The sequence below is a fragment of the Eumetopias jubatus genome, unplaced genomic scaffold, assembly GCF_037043125.1.
Source record: "Eumetopias jubatus isolate StellerSeaLion01/CBP00866 unplaced genomic scaffold, mEumJub1_p1.0 scaffold_17, whole genome shotgun sequence".
Classification (NCBI taxonomy): domain Eukaryota; kingdom Metazoa; phylum Chordata; class Mammalia; order Carnivora; family Otariidae; genus Eumetopias; species Eumetopias jubatus.
Window position 1 is genome coordinate 34,032,666 of NW_028274823.1, and position 22,274 is coordinate 34,054,939.

At 40.1% G+C, this 22,274-nt stretch overlaps 1 protein-coding gene across 1 annotated transcript in view; it reads left to right on the plus strand.

Moving 5' to 3' along the window:
* The first annotated feature begins 4,612 nt into the window (after positions 1-4,612).
* The window catches only part of NOC3L (NOC3 like DNA replication regulator), a 29,163-nt gene continuing 11,501 nt past the window's right edge, over positions 4,613-22,274 (plus strand). Inside the window, exons 1-10 of the mRNA XM_028098720.2 lie at positions 4,613-4,720; positions 5,447-5,654; positions 8,816-8,948; positions 9,733-9,890; positions 10,707-10,760; positions 12,108-12,238; positions 12,629-12,790; positions 12,978-13,071; positions 16,036-16,211; positions 16,618-16,746. Coding sequence (XP_027954521.1) covers positions 4,712-4,720; positions 5,447-5,654; positions 8,816-8,948; positions 9,733-9,890; positions 10,707-10,760; positions 12,108-12,238; positions 12,629-12,790; positions 12,978-13,071; positions 16,036-16,211; positions 16,618-16,746 — 1,254 coding nt within the window. The 5' untranslated portion in view covers positions 4,613-4,711. The remainder of the gene's footprint in view (positions 4,721-5,446; positions 5,655-8,815; positions 8,949-9,732; positions 9,891-10,706; positions 10,761-12,107; positions 12,239-12,628; positions 12,791-12,977; positions 13,072-16,035; positions 16,212-16,617; positions 16,747-22,274) is intronic.

Consider the following 22,274-nt stretch of genomic DNA (forward strand, 5'->3'; position numbering starts at 1 on the left):
AATATTGGTGTTTTAGTTTTTGATGGCTCTTGTGACAAATTGCCACAAATTTGGTGGTTGAAAACAACAGAAATTTAAATTTTTTTTTTTTTTTTTAAGGAATCTCTACTCCCAATGTAGGGCTCGAACCTACAACACTGAGATCCAGAGTCACATGTTATACTTGAACCAGTCAGGTGCCCACAAAATTCATTGTCTCACAAGTTGGGAGGTAAGAAATCAAGAAATCATTATCACTGAAATCAAGCTGTCAGCAGGTTTGCGCTCCTTCCCAAGAATCTAGGGGAGAATCTGTCCCTTGCCTCTTCCCCTATCTGGTGCTGGGGCATTTCTTGATTTGTGGCTACATCACTACAATCTCTGCTCTGTAGTCACATTGCCTCTTCCTCTTCTATCTGTGAAATCTCCCTCCTCCTAGCTCATATACAGACACATGTAATTCCATTTAGGGCCTACCTGGATAGTCCAGGATAATCTCCCCATCTTAAGATCCTTAATCACACCTTTGGCCATCTGAAGTAATATTCACAGGCTTTAGGGATTAGGTCCCATTATCTGGGGAGGACATTTTTCAGCCTACCACAATTAGTATATGTATCCTTCAACTTCAGTTTATCACTGCAAAGGCTGCTCTCAGGAGTGAAAATTCTTTGGCACTTCTGGCCTGCTTTGCATGCTTTGTGAAAAAGTCTTCAAGTGAAAATTTGCAAACACTTGTAGAGGACTTTTTTCTGCATGTGTGTAATAAGTGCTGAGAGGATGTTGATAGGATACCAACAACATCTGCTACATTATTATTTTTTGGCATCAGTCTTTTGATTACAATTTTAATTCCATAATTAATCATTAGTTGTAATTATGGTTATTAGCTATTTTAAGCTAATTTCCTGATGGGTCACAATAAAAATTATTTGTATTACCTGTGTGATCTTGCTCAGAAAATATCCCATCTCTATGAACTTTGTCTATGAACTTTGTCCTTTCTATAAGGGTCCATTTAAGTATACATTGCTCTGTCATTTCTTCCCAAGCTTTTCTTTCTCTTTTAGCACCTATAAATATTTTTTTAAAAAATAGAAGAGAGAGAGCACAAGCAGGGAGAGCGCCAGGCAGAGGGAGAAGCCGTGCGCACGCAGAGCAGGGAGCCAGATACGGGGCTCTATCCCAGGACTCTGTGATCATGACCTGAGTCGAAGGCAGATGCTTAACTGACTGAGCCACCCAGCTGCCCCTACAAACTCTTCTATTAATCTCTATTTGGTCATGCATAATTATCTTTCTCAACTATATATACTTTTTTTTAAAGATTATTTATATGATAGAGACACAGCGAGAGAGGGAACACAAGCAGGGCGAGTGGGAGAGGGAGAAGCAGGCCTCCTGCTGAGCAGGGAGCCCGATGCGGGGCTCGATCTGAGGACCCTGGGATCATGACCTGAGCCAAAGGCAGATGCTTAACCGACTGAGCCACCAAGGCACCTTATATATACATTTTTCTCAACTATTTTTGACATTGCTAAAGGAAGAGGCCATGATACATATATTTTCGAATTCTTGATGTCTGAATTTTGGAGATTTACATTTATAATATGGCACCATTTAGTAATTTCTCATTAGGAAATAGGACATCTCCTTTGAGCCTATTATGTGCTTTTAGTTTCAAGGTCCCTTACTACAACTTATATGAATTATCTTGTGGGACAGGAACACCAGAAGCCTTATTGTTCCATGCCTATTTAGTGACATTTTTCAAATCAGTTTATTAATAGAGAATGGCCAAGAAAGCCCTAGCTTGTGTCCCAAGATCTCTGGAATACTGGGATTCTAGCTGTGGGTAAATGAATGAAATAGGGAATCTTGGAAGAGGCCCAAGTGAAGAAAATAGTTTGCTTTTGAACATGGTGATTTGAAGTTCTATGGTAACTATGTGGAGATGTCCTGAAGGAGGCAGCTATAAAATGGAAGCTTGGAGGGAGAGGTATGGACTGGACAAAGGATTTGGAAATCTTTCTGCAATATGTAGATGGATGAGATCACACTGGAAGAGCAAGTAGAATCAGAAGTAGAAAAGTGGGCCCAGACCAGCACCCTGAAAATCACCTACATTAAAGAGGCATGAGGAAGAAGGAATGGAGGTGGGACAAGAACCCAGGGAAGAGGCTGTTAGGAGAGCCAAGGACATGGACACTGTAATGTGAGAAAGAAGAAATGTGTAGCATCAAATGTAGTGGAGAAATCTAGTGAGGTTAAAAAGAAAAAAAAAAGTAAAAAGAAATGATATAGCTTAGTGCACACTTCAAAAAGAAAAACATTTTGGAGATTCTTAGTGACCCCAATGAGAGTGACAGTGGAATGTTACGGGCAGATCCAGATGGGTTCTTAACAGACTGCTCAGAAGCGCTCACAGGAATCTCTGAGTACAATCCCTGTGAAGCTAGTTTGGGGTAGCCCAGGGACTCTTAGCCCAAGAGTTCAGGAAAGCTCTGGAGGATCCAAGAGGACCTTGAAATCACGCTGTCAGCAGGGTTTAGAACTCAAAGGTTAGAACCCAAACTGAGGGGGGCCTGGGTGGCTCAGTCAGTTGGGCATCTGCCTTCGGCTTGGGTTATGATCTCGGGGTCCTGGGATCAAACCCCGCATAGGACTCCCTGCTCAGCAGGGGCGTCTGCTACTCCCTCTCTCTCTCTCAAATGAATAAATAAAATCTTAAAAAAAAACAAACAAGAACCCAAACTGAGTTTAGCAGTGGGTTGAGCTAATGGGAAATGACACAAAGCTGGAGACCATAGAATTGAGAAACCATTAAGATTAAATTAGTAGGAATCATGTAAACTTCTATTTTTAAGTTTGTGTTCAAATAACAGATTGTTCAAATTCAAGATGGGAGGGATTTAGCTTGGCACAATTGCTTAAAAATGATCTAGGGATTCAAGCTGATTATAAACTTAAAATGGGCCAAGCATATGATTTAATTCCTCAAGAAAAGAGCACAAACTTGGGCTGTGATAATAGAAAAGAGGAAGTGGAGACACCAGAATACTAGTTTTTTTTTGTTAATAAGGACAAGTAGGAAAGGAGGAAAATGAAACAGCAATTAAAAGTAGATAAAGTCAGGGGCACCTGGGGGGCTTAGTTTGTTAGGCGTCTGCCTTCAGCTCAGGTCATGATCCCGGGGTCCTGGGATCGAGTCCTGCCTCGGACAGGGAGCCCGCTTCTCCCTCTCCTTCTGCCCCCCCGACTCGTTCTCTCTCTCTCTCTCTCTCAAATAAATAAAAATTTAAAAAAAGATAAGTCATTCGAAAGAAAATTATGAAAGAGACTTGAATGTGCTAACAGGTTGAGGGTATCCATCGGAGAGTGAAAACAGAAAAGCGTTAATTGGTGATACAGGAGTCTGATAAAGTTGAGAGAAAAACCGAAGCGGGGATGCCTCACCCTTGGAGAGACTGGAGCGAAGGCTGGAAGGATGGGAGTGACCAAAGATAAGACTGCTGTTTGGGAAGGGATTTTTAGGCACTTTGGAAGAGCACAGGCAGTGTGTTTGATGACGTAATACCCCAGTGGGGCAGGCGCTGCTGTTTCTGAGGGTGTGTGTGCGGACGGAGAGCGCACGACGGGGGAAACTGGTGAACTTGGGAGGGAGGGAAAGAATTCCAGACAAAATGGGACTCTTGGTCTCTGAAGTGGAACCCAGAAATTGGCAGTTTTCCTCCCAATCTATTTAACACTAACACCCACCAGGGAGCTCAGACTCCTGAGCCTGTCTCTCCTGGCTTAGGACTGCACGGTCAGGTCTCAGCTGAGAGATGTGCTCAAGAATCACAGACTTCACTTCTTTAAAAAATAAACTGAAGGGCAATTCTTAAATTTATTCAGGAAAAAAAGTCTTTGAGGGACAAACATTTTGAAAACCACATTTTTGCAGTACATAAATCTTCCTGTTGGAATTAATGACTTTGGCGGAATTAATAAGCAGACAGAAAAGTTTACACAAAGGTAATAGTTGCAAAATATTGAAGTGCAGAGTCTCACCGACATACCTCTTTATCAGACAATGGTTAAAACGAAGGCAAGAAATGTTTCAAAATCGAAGTATCAAGCATCAAGAGAATTTTGAGCTCCGGAAGGTCAGGAAAAGTCATTCGCCATTCCACAAACACGCCCAGAGAGCCCGTCGAGGGGGCAGGCATTACACAAAAGGAATAAACCTTTCCTGCCCTCAAGCCCTGACGGAGGAAAACTAACGGCCAAAGTCAGTATCTCTGACAGAAAGATCAGATACGCTGCGCGAGGACAGGCACGACGTGCAGTAAGGCGATTGATAAAAATCAAGCCCTTTCGTTCTGAAAGGTGGAGCCCGACTCCTCCAGAACTTTAAAGGAAATTTGGCGACAGGACAGGAATGACAGACCTTGTGAAGCTCCCCCGGGGCCACCCGCCTTCGGCCAGCGCGCCGCTCTAGGACACTGCAGGCTCACACGCTCGTTCACCGGTGTGCCGCCCGCCCCGCGCCGCAAGAGGGCGCGCGGCCGAGCCCGGGCGCGGAAGTCCCACCCCTATTTTCGGCGGCGGAGGATGGGGAGGAGCCAGCGGTAGCTTCCGCCTTGCGCAGTGTTGGGACTTGGGCACGTGTGTTAATTGCCGACTCGCGATTCCTGGGTTAACTCTATCCCTGGTGAAAGTGTAGGGTCGGGACTCTTCATATTTAAGGATGAAGGCGGTAAGTGTCTTGAGGAGCTCGATCTCCGCGGCTTAGGGCCCCTTTGGCTGACAGTCGCTGCCTGTAGTTTTTCGGCGAGTTTTTGCTCTTGTATAGGGGGCGGTGGCTTGGATTCGGGGCTCCCTCCTCACTGTGCTCTGCCAGCTTCCCGGCACTTAGATCTGGAGCTTCCTTGATCGCCCCCTGTGCTCGCACTGGGCTTCAGGGGGCCGCGATGAGTCTTCTGTCCGTAGGGTGTCGGACATGAAAGGGTTCTTCGAGTCTGTCTTTCGTACCCTTTATTTTACAAATGGGTAACAGGGTCCTGTTCTCAACGAGTTTATAATGTGAGTCATGGGAAGCGAGATGAGTCCATTTTCTTCCCTAAAGGGTAAAGGGATAGGAAAGTAAGTGATTTGCCCTGGTTCTCACGGAAAACAAGAGCTGGGATTTGCATTTCTGAATAAGGGGTTACTAGCAAGCGTTGAAATCCAAAGATCCGAATTCTGTTTTGCCCTCCTTAGTTCAGGGGTCTTTAACAAGTCATATAATCTCTCTCAGCTTTAGCTTTTTCAGTAATAATTTGAAGGTAACAGCAATAACTGCTTAACTAGGCTGTTGGAATCAAATATGTTGGAGAACTTTGCAAACAGAGGATGTATGAATGGCACTTACTTTAAAGACAACATTTTGTTCTGAGTTTGCAGTTTAAATTTCTGGGTATGCAGTACTCCTGTTGTTTTCTAGAGAAGAAATAAAAAACAGATCCCCAGCTTTCGGAAGTTACTAAAAACTAGTAAAGTCAAGCTTGAAAACAAGCTAAAAAATAAGCAATTTAAACAACAAAGCACTCTCAAGAAGTACCGAAAAGAACAGAGGAAACTAAGGCAAGCTGTAAAAGATGCTGTGTCTAAGAAACCGATCCCACTGGAGGACCCAAAGGAAAAACGACCAGGTAATTGTGAAAGCATTCATGTCCTGTAGTTTCTGTTGATTTATCCTAAAATGTTCATGAAATAACATTGTTTTCTAGTAATCACTCTTGTTTTCAGATCTTCCCAAGAGTGAGTAAGGGTAGGAGTCCTATGTGCTTTATCACAGTCCGTGTGAGAAAACATTTCAGTACGGGATTCATTGTGAGAAAGAGCTAGTCTCTGCTTTTAGGTTGTCTAGAAAGCAGATCTGAAGAGAGAATACTTGGGAAAACAAACTGAGAGTAGCTGTGTAAATAAATGTTGGGGAGCATGCCAGGGCTGCCACTTTCCCATTCACTGGCAGTTAGTGAAGGTAGGAACATAGCTTTTCTCTGGGGCATCCTTCACAGTGTTGCCAAGGTTCACTGAGTTTTCTCAATGTCTGGCTTTCTTTTCATGTGGAAACTTGGAGTGAAATTGAGCTGTAACTGTCAGGGTTATTCTTTTGTAAAACTATCCAAGAACTCCCAAGTACTCAAAACAGGTAAGGAATATGATCATTTTGAGTCAGACCAGTTCCTCTATAATGTTACTGGTACTTTCAGGTATTCATATTTGATTGTACCTGACTGTGCAGTCTTCCCATGTATGTATCTCATTCTCTTAAACCTGACCTATTTAGTTTGATCCCTTGGCTGCATATTATTGTGATGTATAAAAGGTCGTTGGACTAGAAGTCAGGAAACTTGGGTTTTTGTCTTAATTTTGTTATTAGCAAAGTGGCCTTAGTTGGTCACTTAATCTCCAGGTACTTCATCTGTTTAAAAAAAAAAAAATGTTGCTTGAGTTACATGCTTTTTAAGATCTCTTCTATCTAAATTTCAGTAGAATTTTAAAAATGTGATATGTTAATATATATAAAAAGCAAAATATTCATTTTTACATGCTGAACATCTAAATGAAGTCTATGAGGCAGTTAGGTATAAGAGTATCTGGGTTAGAGAGAACAGCTTTGGGAATTATCTGCATATAGATGGTAATTGAAGCCTTAGACTTGGGTAAAATCAATGTGAAGACTGTGTAGTGTGAGAACAAGAGAGCCAAGAAAGAATTTTAAGGAACCCCAGCATTTAAGAAATGGGTGGATGAATAAAACCTGTAATAGGGTTTGAGGAGGAGCCAGAGAATTAGGAAGAAAACCAGAACTGTACAGTGTTAGAAATCAGAAAAAGGGTGTTTAAAGAAAGAATGAAATTCTTTATGTTCCAACATGAAATAGTCTACAGGGGCACCTGGGTGGCTCAGTCATTAAGCATCTGCCTTCGGCTCAGGTCATCGGGCTTCCTGCTCAGCAGGAAGCCTGCTTTTCCCTCTCCCACTCCCCCTTGCTTGTGTGCCCTCTCTCGCTGTGTCTCTCTCTGTCAAATAAATAAATAAAATATTTAAAAAAAATTGTCTACAAAATAGTTAATTTTAAAAAAGGTGAAAAGTAGTGTGCATTGATGCTTTCACTCACTTGAAATTATAGGCTTTTGCCACATGTATGAGATGCTTGTACCATTTGAATAAAAAGGAGGAAAAAATATATTTATAAACTCAAATACACTATCACAGAAAAAGATTTTCAGAAAATGCTTTTCCTTTGACCTAACAGTGTTACTGTTAGGAATTCAGTCTATGACTATATTTGAAAAAATTTGCCAAGAATGTATTTCCAAGTGTGCTCATTTCAACATTATTAATAGTAGCAAACAAAAATGCCACTGTGATCAAAAATTGAAAGTAAGATGTGCATCAACAGGAATTGTTAAATGACACAAATGTTGTTTATCTATGGTGGAATACTATACAGCTGTTAAGACTGACAGCTGTAGTCTGTCAATATGATCTACATGATCTGTGAAGCGAAGGTTGACAAATTGCCCACTGGAAAATGACTTGACCATCTTAAAATGCTGATATAAAGAACTTAATGGATTAGAGAGTTTGCAGGTATAAGGGGGAGGGGGCTTAAATGATAGAACAAGGCAAGAGAGGGCAAGAAGTTAAATCCAGAGCCCAGGAGGAGAGGCACTCTTCCAATGTTATGAGAAGGAAAACAGAAGAGATGGATGCAGATGCTGTTGAATTCATTGTGGGAAATTGCAGGAGTTTCTAGCTTCTGGCTTTTCTTTTCTCAGTGATGGAGGAAGCTAGCTCCTCTGAGGATTATGAAGTGAGGTAGGTGATGGGGTTAGAAGTGTGATGGTAGAGAAAAGATTTGAAAAGGCTAAGGAGGAGAGAAAGCTGATCAGGGAAATAAACCAGTTGCTGGTCACTTTTGAGAAATGGGAAGCTCATTTAAAGTAGGTAGGAGTTCCATTCTGTGCAATGTGTACATTTATATGGCAATATTTACAAGTGTTATTGCAGTCAAGGAGAATTATAAGTTCTGTTAGGGAAGACGCTAAGATTGTCTTGTTCATGGTTGAATCCTTAGCACTTAGAGCAGTGCTTGTCACTTAGTTGACATTCATTTTTATATTTAAAAAGAGAGTGAGGGACAGGGAGAAGATAAGAGTGATCAGTTGGGGTTTTGTTGGATGTCTGCCTAAACTGTAGAAGGGAAAGTAGTTGAGGATATTATCAAGAGGACAGTTGAAATGATTACCATACTGGAGAAGCCCGGGAGTGAAGATAGAACACAATGGAAGAAAGAAGTAGAGTGGTTAGAGGATTGAAGGTCTATATATTTGGTCACAGAAGTGCAGTGGAAGTAACTGAATGAGAGCTGCAAGGACAAATGGTTGTGGTCAGGGGATGGGGTGAGCACCAAGGCTTGGGATGTGGCCCGTGGAGGGGGTGGCTGAAGTGGAATGGAATTGAGTCCGTGGGGATCAGAAGGAGCGAAGTGGTTAAATCATCGGTTCTCGCATGCTCTGAGAGACATTGCAGACTGTGTGGAGGCATTTTATTTCTTGATTGTGACAGTGACCTGGGAAGGCTCCTGGCATTAAATTTCAGGTGTTGGAGATGGGAGCATTTTGCTTAGCTCAAGACCCCCAGTGGAATAAAGAGCTGTCCGGCCCAACATGTTATTAGTGCTCCCATTTAGAAACACTGGGCTGACATACGAGAAAAGCATAAACTTTACCTCTTGTTGACACAAAACCGCGGAGTTCTATACCTCTCATGCTTGTTTCTGATTTTGTTGTTGGAACAGGTAAAAGGATTGAGCGGGAAGAGGAGGAAGAAGAGGAAGCCCTTCCTTTGGATATGATGGATGAAGATGACTTACAGTTAATGAGAGACTTAGGACAAAGAGCGTCTTTTCTAACGAGAGATCTTTCTTCTAGGTAATACTTCATTTAGATTATAAACATTCACATCCTTTCAGTGTTAAAAACTTGATTCAGAATTTTAGTTAGGTGGTTAGTGCAAGATGTTCAGCTCGGAACGTAAGAGAGTAAACCCTGTGACTCAGTTTATTTCCTAAATAAAGGAAGTTCATGAATAAAACAAACTGATTTTATTTAGTGTACATCTTGATTTTTTTTTGAGTCTGAATAGTGAAGTAGAGTGCACTGGGGAAGAATGTAGTTCTCTGGCGAACTGGCCTAACAGTCCTGAGTTCTTAATGGCCACGATCTCAGTCCTTGTTACCCTGTTGGGGAGGTATTATTCCCATTTACAGAGGAAACTGATGCTTCCTGCAATCACAACTAGTGGATCTGAACTTTAAACCTAGATCTTTTTAACTCCTAAGCCCGTGCCATGGTCTCGAGGATTTTGGGGAAGTAAAATAGCATGATGTCACCCTTGGCTTTGTGGAATAGTTTTCAAAAAGAATCTGCCATAACTTTCACTTCTGTTTTGCATCTGAAGGGAAAAACTACATGCAGCCGTAGTCTTCGGGGCAGAATATATGATTCTTTTATTCATTTACTATTTGAGTGCCTGCTATGTGTCCGGTCTAGGTGCTAATATCTATGTACCTGTTTTTTTATTTTTTATTCTTATTTTTATTTTTTTCAAAGTACCTATTGGAAGTTTGGCCAGTAGTTTACTTTTCTGTACTTTTTAAGTGATCTCTAGATTCCTTTTTAAATACATTAAAACTGGAATTTTTTTTTTCTGCAGTGAACCTGTTCACGCCAAGAAACGAAAGCATGAGCGTGTTATAGATAAATATGAAAAAATACCAAGAACTCTGCAAACTGCACCAGAGAAGGAACTGATTCACTTACTTCCTATCAAGGATAAAAGTGGTATAATCCCACGGACCAGGGAGAAGCCAGGTGAATCTAATCAGTCATCCAGTGTATTAGTAAAAATTTTAGCTCCTTACTAATATCATCACGTTTTTTTTCCACTCGATTTAATTTTATTCTTTTTTTTTTAAAGATTTTATTTATTTATTTGACAGAGAGAGACACAGCGAGAGAGGGAACACAAGCAGGGGGAGTCGGGGAGGGAGAAGCAGGCTTCCCGCGGGGAGCCTGATGTGGGGCTCGATCCCAGGACCCTGGGATCATGACCTGAGCCGAAGGCAGACACTCAACGACTGAGCCACCCAGGCACCCAGGATTTAATTTTATTCTTACTTTTACCTACAAAATAGGGGGTAGCTGCAATTAGTCATATTAGCAAGCTTGATGATTTTGGCCAGAAATACAGATGATTATCTCTGATGTCTGTTGTATCATGAGATAGCTGAAGCTATAATCTTGAGGTGCTTTTCTTTTCAGTTTTTTTCACCAAATACTCTTGTTTCTAAAATGAGAATATTAGTTATCCTTTATTAGCCTTTTTTTCTTACATCTATCTTTTTTCTTGTGAAATAAAACACACAGAAAAGTCTAGAATCAGAGTTGCCTTGTGAAGTTATGTGGTTTATCACAAAAAACACACCCATAAAATTCCTATCTGGGCAAGAAGTAAATGCTGCCGGCACACCAGCATCCTTTGTGCTCCCCTCAATCATTAGTTGCTTCCTCCTCACAAAAGTAACTACTTTGCCGAGTTTTATGGTAATCACTTTCCTGCTTTTCTTTGTAGTTTGATCACTTAAAGTATATTGTCAGATTTTTTTAATATACATGTTTTCCATACAGTTACAGACAGTAACCAAGATGAAGAAGATCAAGAAGAGCTGGAACTTGAGGAAGGTAATGGAATGTACTTTTGTAGTTACTAAATTGTTAATTGAGAATTACATTTTTTTTTTTTTTGCATACTGGTAAATGTGACTTAATTTTAGATCAAGTCTGAAATGTGCATTTTAGAGTACTGGTCATTTCAAGGTCATTTTGAACGTTTTCCCACATGTTGAAAGTCTCACCTTGTAGAATTTGATTCTTTGTTGCTCTTCATTATGGAGAATTTTATGCAGTTATGTTTGTGATGTCTAGGCCTGCATGAGGAGTCTTATAAATTATTACCATTTTGAATTTTTAATTTTAAGTGAAGGACCTGCCTACAAATACTAACTTTTTAGCTTTAAATTACAAAATGATTTTGTGATATGAAATCATTTCACTTCTTAGAGCAGTTATATATATATTTTAAGATATTTATTCATTTATTTATTTGACAGAGACATAGCGAGAGAGGGAACACAAGCAGGGGGAGTGGGAGAGGGAGAAGCAGGCTTTCCGTGGAGCAGGGAGCCCGAAGCGAGGCTCGATCCCAGGACCCTGGGATCATGACCTGAGCCGAAGGCAGACACTTAACAACTGAGCCACCCAGGCAACCCCCCCTTAGAGCTGTTATACTTATATATGTCTGTGTAGATGTCTGTTTTAGATAATTGAATATGGTTTTCTAATAGCTAAGATAGTTCTAATCAAAGTTAAACTGAAAGAACATATTTTTATGGTTTGAAATTATATTTGTTTGGAATTTGCAATAGAACAAACTGGTTAAATTTTACTTTAGCTTAGCAAACCTCATTAATGGTGTAAATGAGATTACAGGTCAGCTAATTGTTTTCATTCATTCTTCATAGGCTCATTAGAGATTATGCTTGTGTGTTTATTAAATCTAGTTTCCTATCAATTTCTTTTCTTAAATGGACATATTTTCTGCAGTGCAAAGGACTGTATAGAGTTGGAAACAAGGGAGAATATTCTGTACTTTTTAAAAAAACTAAATCAGGTTGCGTTTTCCCTTGACTCATGGAATTATTATAAGTTTATTAGCATAGTAGTTAAGAATATGAGCTCTCGAGTCAGATTACCTGGGTTTTGAATTCCATTTCTACCAGATTGATGAGTATAAGCAAGTTACTCTCCCTTTGCCTCATGTTCTATGTACAAAATGGATATGATGATTGTACCTGCCTCATAGCAGTTTTGAGAGGATCATATATAGTAATCTTGGCCCATGGCAAGTGTTCAATGAAACTTAGTTATTATTATTATTATTTATTACTATAGGAATATTATTGTATTGATTAAGGTTCTTGGATACTTGTAAATAAAGAAACGTTTAAGAGGAAATCTAATCTGTTTCAGAGATCGTTGAAGATCCCATTCGAGAGCTGACATTAGAAGAACATTTGATTGAGAGAAGGAAGAAATTACAGGAGAAGAAAATGCATATTGCAGCCTTGGCATCTGCCATATTATCAGACCCAGAAAGTAACGTAAGTGGTACTAGTTTCTTTGAGCTCTTCATATTAGATATGGTGTGAATGTCTAATATTTTAAGATTCCCTTATTACCTATAAGCACATACAAGAAGGAAAAGCATTAAAATAGTGACTGAAGTAGAATAAGAGTAGACAGAACCTTAGCCTAATCCTATATCTACACTTAATGTTTTTTGTAATCTTAGAAAAGTCACCTCTCTGAGTCTTATTTTCCTCATCTCTAAATGAAGGTATTGAGGGGCGCCTGGGTGGCTCAGTCGTTTTAAGTCTGTGACTCTTGATTTTAGCTCAGATCATGACTCAGGATCATGGATTTAGTTCTGCACTGGGCCTGGAGCCTGCTTAAGATTCTGTCTGTCCCTCTGCCATATATTTCTTTAACAGATTAAAAAATTGAAAGAACTGCGTTCCATGCTGATGGAACAGAATCCTGATGTGGCTGTTACTGTTCGAAAGCTGGTGATAATTTCCCTGCTGGAGTTATTTAAAGACATTACTCCTTCATACAAAATACGACCCCTCACAGAAGCAGAAAAATCTACCAAGGTAATGATAGATACAATTACTGTACAAAATAAGCTGAACATTTTGGAGAGCTAGAGATGGGAGAAATAGTAGGGGTTTTTTTTGTTTGTTTTTATAGGACTGGGTATAAGGCACTCACATTTTGTGCTAATTTAAGGATTCTGGTATTTTGATTTTAAAAAATGAGTGGTCTTTTGGATTTTTTCAGATCCGCAAAGAAACCCAGAAGTTAAGAGAATTTGAAGAAGGCCTGGTTAGCCAATATAAATTTTATTTGGAAAATCTGGAGCAAGTGGTTAAAGGTATATTGAACATTTTTAAAATACATAACATAGTTAGCTTTGTTCAGGAAGGTGAATTGTATATTCTCTGCTCTGTGGTGAGAGTCAGTATAGCGGGTCATCAAGAGCAGAGTCTACGGTCCGACTTCCTGGGTTCAAATCTGGGCTCTCTATTTACTACCTATGTGGTGGGCAAATCACTTAATCTCTCTGTTTCCATTTTTCTGTTTTTAAATAATAATACTTATTTCATAGGATTGTTGTGAGAAGTAAATTAATTTATAGATAAAAGCTGCTTACAACTGTGGCTGGCCTGTACAGGCCCTGTATTGATCAGCTGTTAGTAGTATTGTTGCTCCAGGCCTTTCCCTAGTAAGTATATTTCTTGAATTCGTGAATGGTTGAAATTTATGCTGCTGGTTTTTATTTGGAGATGGCAGGGGAGAAGGATGACTTGAAATGGATGAAATTAGTGCCTTGAAAATGGACTTAGAGAGAAGTCAATCATACTGGATGATAAACTCTTCCATCAAACCTTTATTCTCTTTTTCTTCAGAGAAGGAGGGGCAGGGGCGCCTGGGTGGCTCAGTCGTTTAGCGTCTGCCTTCGGCTCAGGTCGTGGGATGGAGCCCCCATCGGGCTACCTGCTCGGCGGGAAGCCTGCTTCTCCCTCTCCCACTCCCCCTGCTTGTGTTCCCTCTCTCGCTGTGTCTCTCTGTCAAATAAATAAATAAAATCTTAAAAAAAAAAAAAAGGAAGGGCATATGAAAATTGGAGCATGAATGGAGGAGACATTCAGTTGCCTAGGTCAGGTGCTTTCACGTTACTCAGTTGGGCTCCTTTACTCAGTAAAGGGCCTAAGGATCACTTGAGTTTCTGTCTCAGTTGGAACAGGATTACCGAATTGTGTTGGCCCAGTAAGGGCAGGAAGGAGATGGTGGGGGTGGGGGGTGGGTGCTGTGGATGTTGCTTCTATGCTGTGGCCTCCCAACTGGAGCCTACTTAGGCGCATACATTCCAAGGCCTGGGAGCTTTGTGTAGACCAGCATCGTCCAAGAGAAACAGAACATGAGACACGTACGTCATTTGAAAAATATGTACCCACACTAAGAAAAAAAGTAAAAAGTAATGAAATTATTATGTATATGATTACTATTTCAACATGTGATTGATTTTAAAAAGTAGGTATCTTACATTCCTTTTTTTGTATTAAGCTCAAAATCTGACGTGTATCTCACACTTAGGGCACATCTGCATTTGGCCTAGCCACAGTTCAAGTACTCAGTTGTCACATGTGGCTGGTGGCCTCTGTATCGCACCATTCAGGCGTAGGCCTTTTCTCAGCTGATGGAACCATTATGAAGTCTTTTTTTTTTTTTTAAGTTTTAAAAAATTTATGGTAAAATATAAAGTCTATCATTTTAGCAGTTTTGCAGGCGTGCAGCTGTGCGGCATTCAGTAAACACATGGGTGTGGCGCAGCCGTCACCGCTATGTGCCCGCAGCTCTGCGTCTTCCCCAGCTGCAGTTCGTAACCAGCCCAGGGCAGCCACCATTCTGCTTTCTGATTTCAAGTGAATATGGATCTGGCTGCTCCCGGAACCTCGTCTTCTATGTAGACTTACACAATATTTGTCCTTTTGTGACTGCCTTATTTCACCTAGCGTAATGTCTTCAAGATTCTCACAGCATGTGTCAAAATTTCCTTCCTTTTTAAGGCTGAATAACCTTCCATTGTATATACATACCACGTTTTGTTTATTCATCCATCCACTAGGAAGTCTCGTCAGCTTCAGGTAAATAGAAGATATGGTTCTTATGATGAATACAGCCTGTTTGAGGAAAACTCATATACATGAGAAGCAAGTTTAAAACACAGGCACTATCATCTATACTGTTTCTCATCTCTGGTTGTGTATGATGTAGAGGGAACTGTCGAACCTACTCTAGAAAAACCAGCATATTTTCATATTCAGGATGCTATGTTATGGTAGCAGAGTATGTATGTAGAAATTTCTAGAAAAGTACTGCGGGGCGCCTGGATGGCTCAGTCGATTAAGTGTCTGCCTTTGGCTCAGGTTGGGATTGAGCCCCATGTCAGGCTCTCTGCTCAGTGGAGAGCCTGCTTCTCCCTCTGCCTGCCACTCCCCCTACTTGTGCTCTCTCTCTTGCTCCCTGTCAAATAAATAAAATCTTTAAGGAAAAGGAAAGAGGTACTGTGAATCATCGGCTATTTTGAAGAAAAACTTAAACCTTCTGGACCTCCTGGGTAAAGATACCACAGTGAGCATTAGCAAGAAGTCAGGAGAAATAATGTTCTAGATTCTCCAGAATTTTTGGAACGTGGAAGAGATCAGAGCTCAGAATCTGGAGCTTGCTCATATTCACTAGCCAGTTAGTGGATGACTAGGATTTGAACCCAGGCTTTTTTTTTTTTTTTTTTTTAAAGATTTTATTTATTTATTTGAGAGAGAGAGAGAGAATGAGAGAGAGCACAAGAGGGAAGAGGGTCAGGGAGAAGCAGACTCCCCGCCGAGCAGGGAGCCCGATGCGGGACTCGATCCCGGGACCCCAGGATCATGACCCGAGCCGAAGGCAGTCGCTTAACCAACTGAGCCACCCAGGCGCCCTGAACCCAGGCTTTTTGAAATCTAGTGTTTTGGGGAAAGCCTGGTAGAGCCCAGGGATTCCTTAAGGTGTCCAGCTCTCTGTCTCCCCCTGCCCTGATTTATCCCTGAGACCCTTATCCTCTAATGATAAATCTTTAAAAATGTATGGAAAGCCAAAGTTCTTAACATTATGGTTAGAGTCAGAGGGTGGATGATGGCAGATAAATTTTAATGATAACGTTTGTACTTGTGTCTAAAGGTGGACACAACTCATTTAAGAATTTGCACAGTGTATTATTGCATATTCTTGTAAAAGAAAGCTAATTAGTTGAAACTTTGATCAATGAGTAGAATAACTACAGTTATCTTTTGATTAGACTGGAAGCAAAGGAAACTGAAGAAAAGTAATGTAGTTTCCTTAAAGGCCTACAAAGGACTGGCGGAAGTGGCTGTGAGGAGCCTCTGTGAGCTGTTGGTGGCACTACCTCATTTCAACTTTCACAACAACATCATTGTGTTGATCGTCCCTCTCATGAATGACGTGTCAAAATCGGTGGGTTGCTAAGTGATTGTTGCTGTCCTCCTGAATGCAAAATTCTAGACCTTGTGATTATTTTTTTTCTCTCTCAGAATTCTTTTGGAGCTATCATTTATTGCTAAAATAGCATCACTTTGTTAAACACTGCCTCTTTAAGAAAATTCTTTGAACATAAGTTTAGTGGCGGTTCTGAGCAGGAGGTGGTTTTGCCCTCCAGGGAACATGAGACTGTGTCTGCACGCAGTTTCGATTGTCACCCCTGCAGTGGCTACTACTGGCATTTGTGGGTAAAGGCTAGGGGTCTTCTAAACTTCCTACCATGCACAGGACAGCGCCCCCACGGCGAAGAATTGTCTGGCTTAAAATGCCAGTGGTGCCGAGGTTGAGAAACACCGGCTGAGTGTAACATTTTATTTTTCAGATATCTGAAATGTGTTGTGAGGCAGTGAAGAAACTGTTTAAACAAGATAAATTAGGCCAAGCTTCCCTTGGTGTGATTAAAGTGATTTCTGGTTTTGTGAAGGGCAGAAATTACGAAGTTAGGCCAGAGGTAAGCCTTTTCTCACTTTGCATTTTATATGTTTTTTACAAAGTTAATTTTCAGTTGTTAGGAGGAATTTTATTCTTTGTAGAAGTATATAACGTAGAAGACTCCCCAAGTGTAACTACTCTTAACAATTTAGTATGAATTCTAGAGGTTTATATAGACATACATACTTGTTTCTATATATACACATATATATATTTTAAAGATTTTATTTATTTATTTATTTGACAGACAACAAGAGAGGGAACACAAGCAGGGGGAGTGGGAGAGGGAGAAGCAGGCTTCTTGGGATCATGACCTGAGCAGGCAGACGCTTAACGACTGAGCCACCCAGGCGCCCCTTGTTTATATATTTTTTAATTATTTGTTTATTTAATACACGTGTAGATTTTAAAATAAAAATGCATTTATTCTGTGGAAGCTCTTCTGGAGCTGTTTTCATTTTGTGTTGTATAGGGCTGTCTCATTCTTTTTAATGTCTGTTTCCTATTATGTGAATGTAGCCCCCTACTTGATGAACAGCTGAGTTGTTTCTACAGCGATCATGAAAGAGAACATTTTGGCCATATTATTTTTTCATACTTACAGGAGTATTCTGTGAGTTAAATTTTTAAAGTTTAGATGCTGGATCCAACAGTATACACATTTATAAATTTGAGAGGTAATGCCACATTGTCCTGCAAATACATTTTATTATGTTCTCACAGTGACAGGCGTGTCTTTTCCCCACAACCTACCCGATGCTGAATGTTTCTACCATTTAATCTTTGTTAGTCTGGTGGGCAAATCATTCTGTACATCTCATACATATTTTTTTGTTTTCACATATTTATTAGTCATTTGAATTTTTTTGCCCATTTGCATTGTTGCTAATTTTTCTCCTCAGGTATTTTAATGACTTGTAATACTTTTCTGATATTTATTTCAGTAAATATCAGCTGTGTACTAGACACTCTTCTAGGTCCTGGGTATAAAGTAGTGAATAAAAGAAACAAAAGCTCTGGTGTTTGTTGAGGTTATATTCCATATAAAGGATAGTAAGTTGCAAATAAATGTTTGTTGCTCTGCCATTTGATTTTGTATTGTCTTTTTTGTCTTGAAGTTTTACATTTTAATTGACTGTCATTTTTTCGCCCTTTATAGATGAGATTGTATTTTTGTCACGCATGGAAGAACCTCTTCAATCCCAAGTATAGATTCTCTCCTTCTAGAAGAGTGTTAATTTTTATATTTAAATAATCCATCTGACATCTTTTTGTGTGTGTGGTATAGTTGCAGATCTAGTACGTATATATACTTTCTGAAATGGATAGCCAGTTATTCCAATACTGTTTTCCCTTTGCTGCTGATTTAAAATGCTGCCTTTATTTTATTTTTTTAAATTTTTTTATTGTTATGTTAATCACCATATATTACATCATTTGTTTTTGATGTAGTGTTCCATGATTCATTATTTGTGCATAACACCCAGTGCTCCACGCAGAACGTGCCCTCTTTAATACCCATCACCAGGCTAACCCATCCCCCTACCCTCCTCCCCTCTAGAACCCTCAGTTTGTTTTTCAGAGTCCATCATCTCTCATGGTTCGTCTCCCCCTCTGACTTACTCCCCTTCATTCTTCCTCTCCTGCTATCTTCTTCTTTTTCTTTTTTCTTAAAATATGTTGCGTTATTTGTTTCAGAAGTACAGATCTGTGATTCAACAATCTTGCACAATTCACAGTGCTCACCGTAGCACATACACTCCCCAATGTCTATCACCCAGCCACCCCATCCCTCCCACCCCCAACCACTCCAGTAACACTCACTTTGTTCCTGAGATTAAGAATTCCTCATACCAGTGAGGTAATATGATACATGTCTTTCTCTGATTGACTTATTTCACTGAGCATAACACCCTCCAGTTCCATCCACGTCATTGCAAATGGCAAGATCTCATTCCTTTTGATGGCTGCATAATATTCCATTGTGTATATATACCACATCTTCTTTATCCATTCATCTGTTGATGGACATCTTGGCTCTTTCCACAGTTTGGCTATTGTGGACATTGCTGCTATAAACATTGGGGTGCACGTACCCCTTCGGATCCCTTCATTTGTATCTTTGGGGTAAATACCCAGTAGTGCAATTGCTGGATCGAATGGTAGCTCTAATTTCAACTGTTTGAGGAACCTCCATACTGTTTTCCAGAGTGGTTGCACCAGCTTGCATTCCCACCAACAGTGTAGGAGGGTTCCCCTTTCTCCACATCCCCGCCAACATCTGTTGTTCCCTGACTTGTTAATTTTAGCCATTCTGACGGGTGTGAGGTGGTATCTCATTGAGGTTTTGATTTGGATTTCCCTGATGCCGAACGATGTTGAGCACTTTTTCGTGTGCCTGTTGGCCATTTGGATGTCTTCTTTGGAAAAATGTCTGTTCATGTCTTCTGCCCATTTCTTGATTGGATTATTTGTTCTTTGGGTGTTGAGTTTGATACGTTCTTTATAGATTTTGGATACTAGCCCTTTATCTGATATGTCATTTGCAAATATTTTCTCCCATTCTGTCGGTTGTCTTTTGGTTTTGTGGACTGTTTCTTTTGCTGTGCAAAAGCTTTTTATCTTGATGAAATCCCAATAGTTCATTTTTGCCCTGGCTTCCCGTGCCTTTGGCGATGTTTCTAGCTGCCTTTATTTTATTTTAAATCCCTACCCAGAATTTTATTTCTGAACTCTTTGTTGGGTTTTTCTTTTTTTGTATATATTTAGGTTGTACAGTGTGATTTTTTTTTTTTTAAGGTATACAACATGATGATTTAATCAATATGTGAAATGATTACAACAGTCAAATTAATTTTTTTTTAAAGATTTTATTTATTTGCGAGAGTGAGCAAACAAGCAGGGGGAGTGGCAGAGGGAGAGGGAGAAGCAGGCTTCCCGCTGAGTAGGGAGCCCGATGTGGGACTCAATCCCAGGACCCTGGGATCATGAACTGAGCCGAAGGCAGTAGCTTAACCAACTGAGCCACCCAGGTGCCACAGTTAAATTAATTAACACATCTATCACCTCTCACCTTTTTTTTGTGGTGAGAATCCTAAAAACTTACTCTCACCTTATTTCAAATTATACAATACGGCATTATTAACTTTATTTACTATGCTATAAATTCGATCCCCAGAGCTTCTTTATCTTATAATTGAAAGTCTGTGTCCTTTGACTGACATTTCTTCATGTCCCCCCTCCCGTCGGCAACCACTGTTTTAGTATGCATTTGACTTTTTTAGATTCCCCATGTAAGTGAGATTGTACAATATTTGTTTTTCTGTGTCTGGCCTATTCCACTTAGCATGATGTCCTCTGGGTTCATCTCTGTGGTCATAAATGGGAGGATCCTTCTTTTTAGTGGCTGAGTAGTATTCCATTATATGTATATAGCACAGGTTCTATATTCATTAGTGGATACATAGGCTGTTTCCATATCTTTGCTTCGTATTGTGAATAATGCTGCAGTGAGGGGCACCTGGGTGGCTCAGTCGTTAAGCGTCTGCCTTCGGCTCAGGTCATGATCCCAGGGCATCGGGCTCCCTGCTCCGCAGGAAGCCTGCTTCTCCCTCTCCCACTCCCCATGCTTGTGTTCCCTCTCTAGCTGTGTCTCTCTCTGTCAAATAAATAAAATCTTAAAAAAAAAAAAATAATGCTGCAATGAACATGGGAATGCAGATATCTCTGAGGTACTGACTTCATTTCTCTTGGATCTATACCCACAGGTGGGATTACTAGATCAAATGATAATTCTTTTAATTTTTTGAAGAGTTTCCGTGCTGTTTTCCACAGCTGTACCAGTTTGCATTCCTCCCAGCAGTATACGAGGGTTTCCTTTTCTTCATGCCCTAATACTTGTTTTCTCTTATCTTTTTTTAAAAGTTTAAGTAATCTCTACACCCAACGTGGGGCTCGAACTCAACCCCAAGATCAAGAGTCACATGCTCCTCTGAATGAGTCATTGAGGCGCCCCTATTATCCTTTTGATAATAGCCATTCTAACAGGTGTGAGGCAATTTCTCATTGTGGTTTTGGTTTGCATTTTCCTGATGATTAGTGGTGTTGAACCAACCTTTTTGTGTATCTACTGGCCATTTGTTGTATGTCTTCTTTGGAAAAATGTCTGTTCAGGTCTTTTGCCCTTTCTTTGAATCGGGTTATTTGCTTTTTGCTGTTGAGTTGTAGGAGTTGCTCATATATTTTGGATATTAACTCTTTGTTAGATACGTGGCTTGCACATACGTTCTCCTATTCAGTAGGTTGTCTTTTCGTTTCATTGATGGTTTTCTTTGCTGTGCAGGCTGTTTAGTTTAATGTAGTCCCACTTGTTTAGTTTTACTTCTTGTTGCCTGTACTTTTTGATGCCTTTCCAAAAAAATCACTAGCTAAGGCCAGTGCTGAGGAGCTTTTCCCCTGTGTTTTCTTCTAGGAGTTTTATGGTTTCGGTTGTTACATTTAAATCTTTAATCCATTTCACGTTAATTTTTTGAGTGGTGTAAGACAGTGGTCCAGTTTCATTCTTTTGCATGTGGATATCCAGTTTTCTTAATGTTATTGAAGAGACTGTCCTTTCCCCATTGTGTATTATTGGTGCCCTTGCCAAAGATTAGTTGACCATCTTTAATCTGGAGTTATGTTTTTTATTTGTGGGTGATATTTTATGAGCACATAGAATACTTACAGAATACTCATTGATCTTTCTGGTACGTAGAATGACTTCATGTTCACCGTTTCTAATTTTAATTCTTTCTTGTTTCCATTCTGTGCTTTAAGCCCTGTAAACTGAAATATTCTGCTTTCTTCCAATGTACATATTAGAACATCAAAATAATACAAACTGTAGTTCTCACATGTTTTTTCCAGGAATGCTGCTATGATTGAAGGAGGTCAGTAGAGTGGCTTCTTCCAGACAAAGTTCAAATTTTGAACCCCTTTTGTCTTTGTATGGTTGCTGTAGTACACAAAACACCAATTTCCAAATTAGTTTCTGGATTTTTTGAATGGCTTAAGGGAGTAGTTCCATTGTGGTCCCTGGACCAGCATCAGCTAGGAATTAGAAATACAAATTGTGGGGCTCTAATCCAGACCTAGTGAATCAGAAACTGAGGATGGGGTCCAGCTATTTGTGTTTTAACAAGCCCTCCTGATGATTCTCATGTTTGCTGAAGCTGGAGACCCATCGGTTTAAAGGAAAATAATTTGTCTTAAAATTAGTAACACTAAATTTAATTTTACATGGGTTTTTTTTTTTTGGTTATTGTGTTTTGTTTTTAATTGGGGGAGAAAAATGAAGATTAGAACTACTGACTGCAAAATGGAGGCTGGTTTGGTAAATTAAAGCTGGTTTAGAAATACCTGCTTTACATCCTCTCCTCCCATACTGGTCCCATCCTTTTTCTGCCTGTCCACCTTCCGTCATCCTGTCTACCGGGGCCAGGTGATGTGTTCTCTCTGCCTTCTACGCGTTGTACTGCAAAACAATGTTGTGTTTATTTAGCCAAGTAC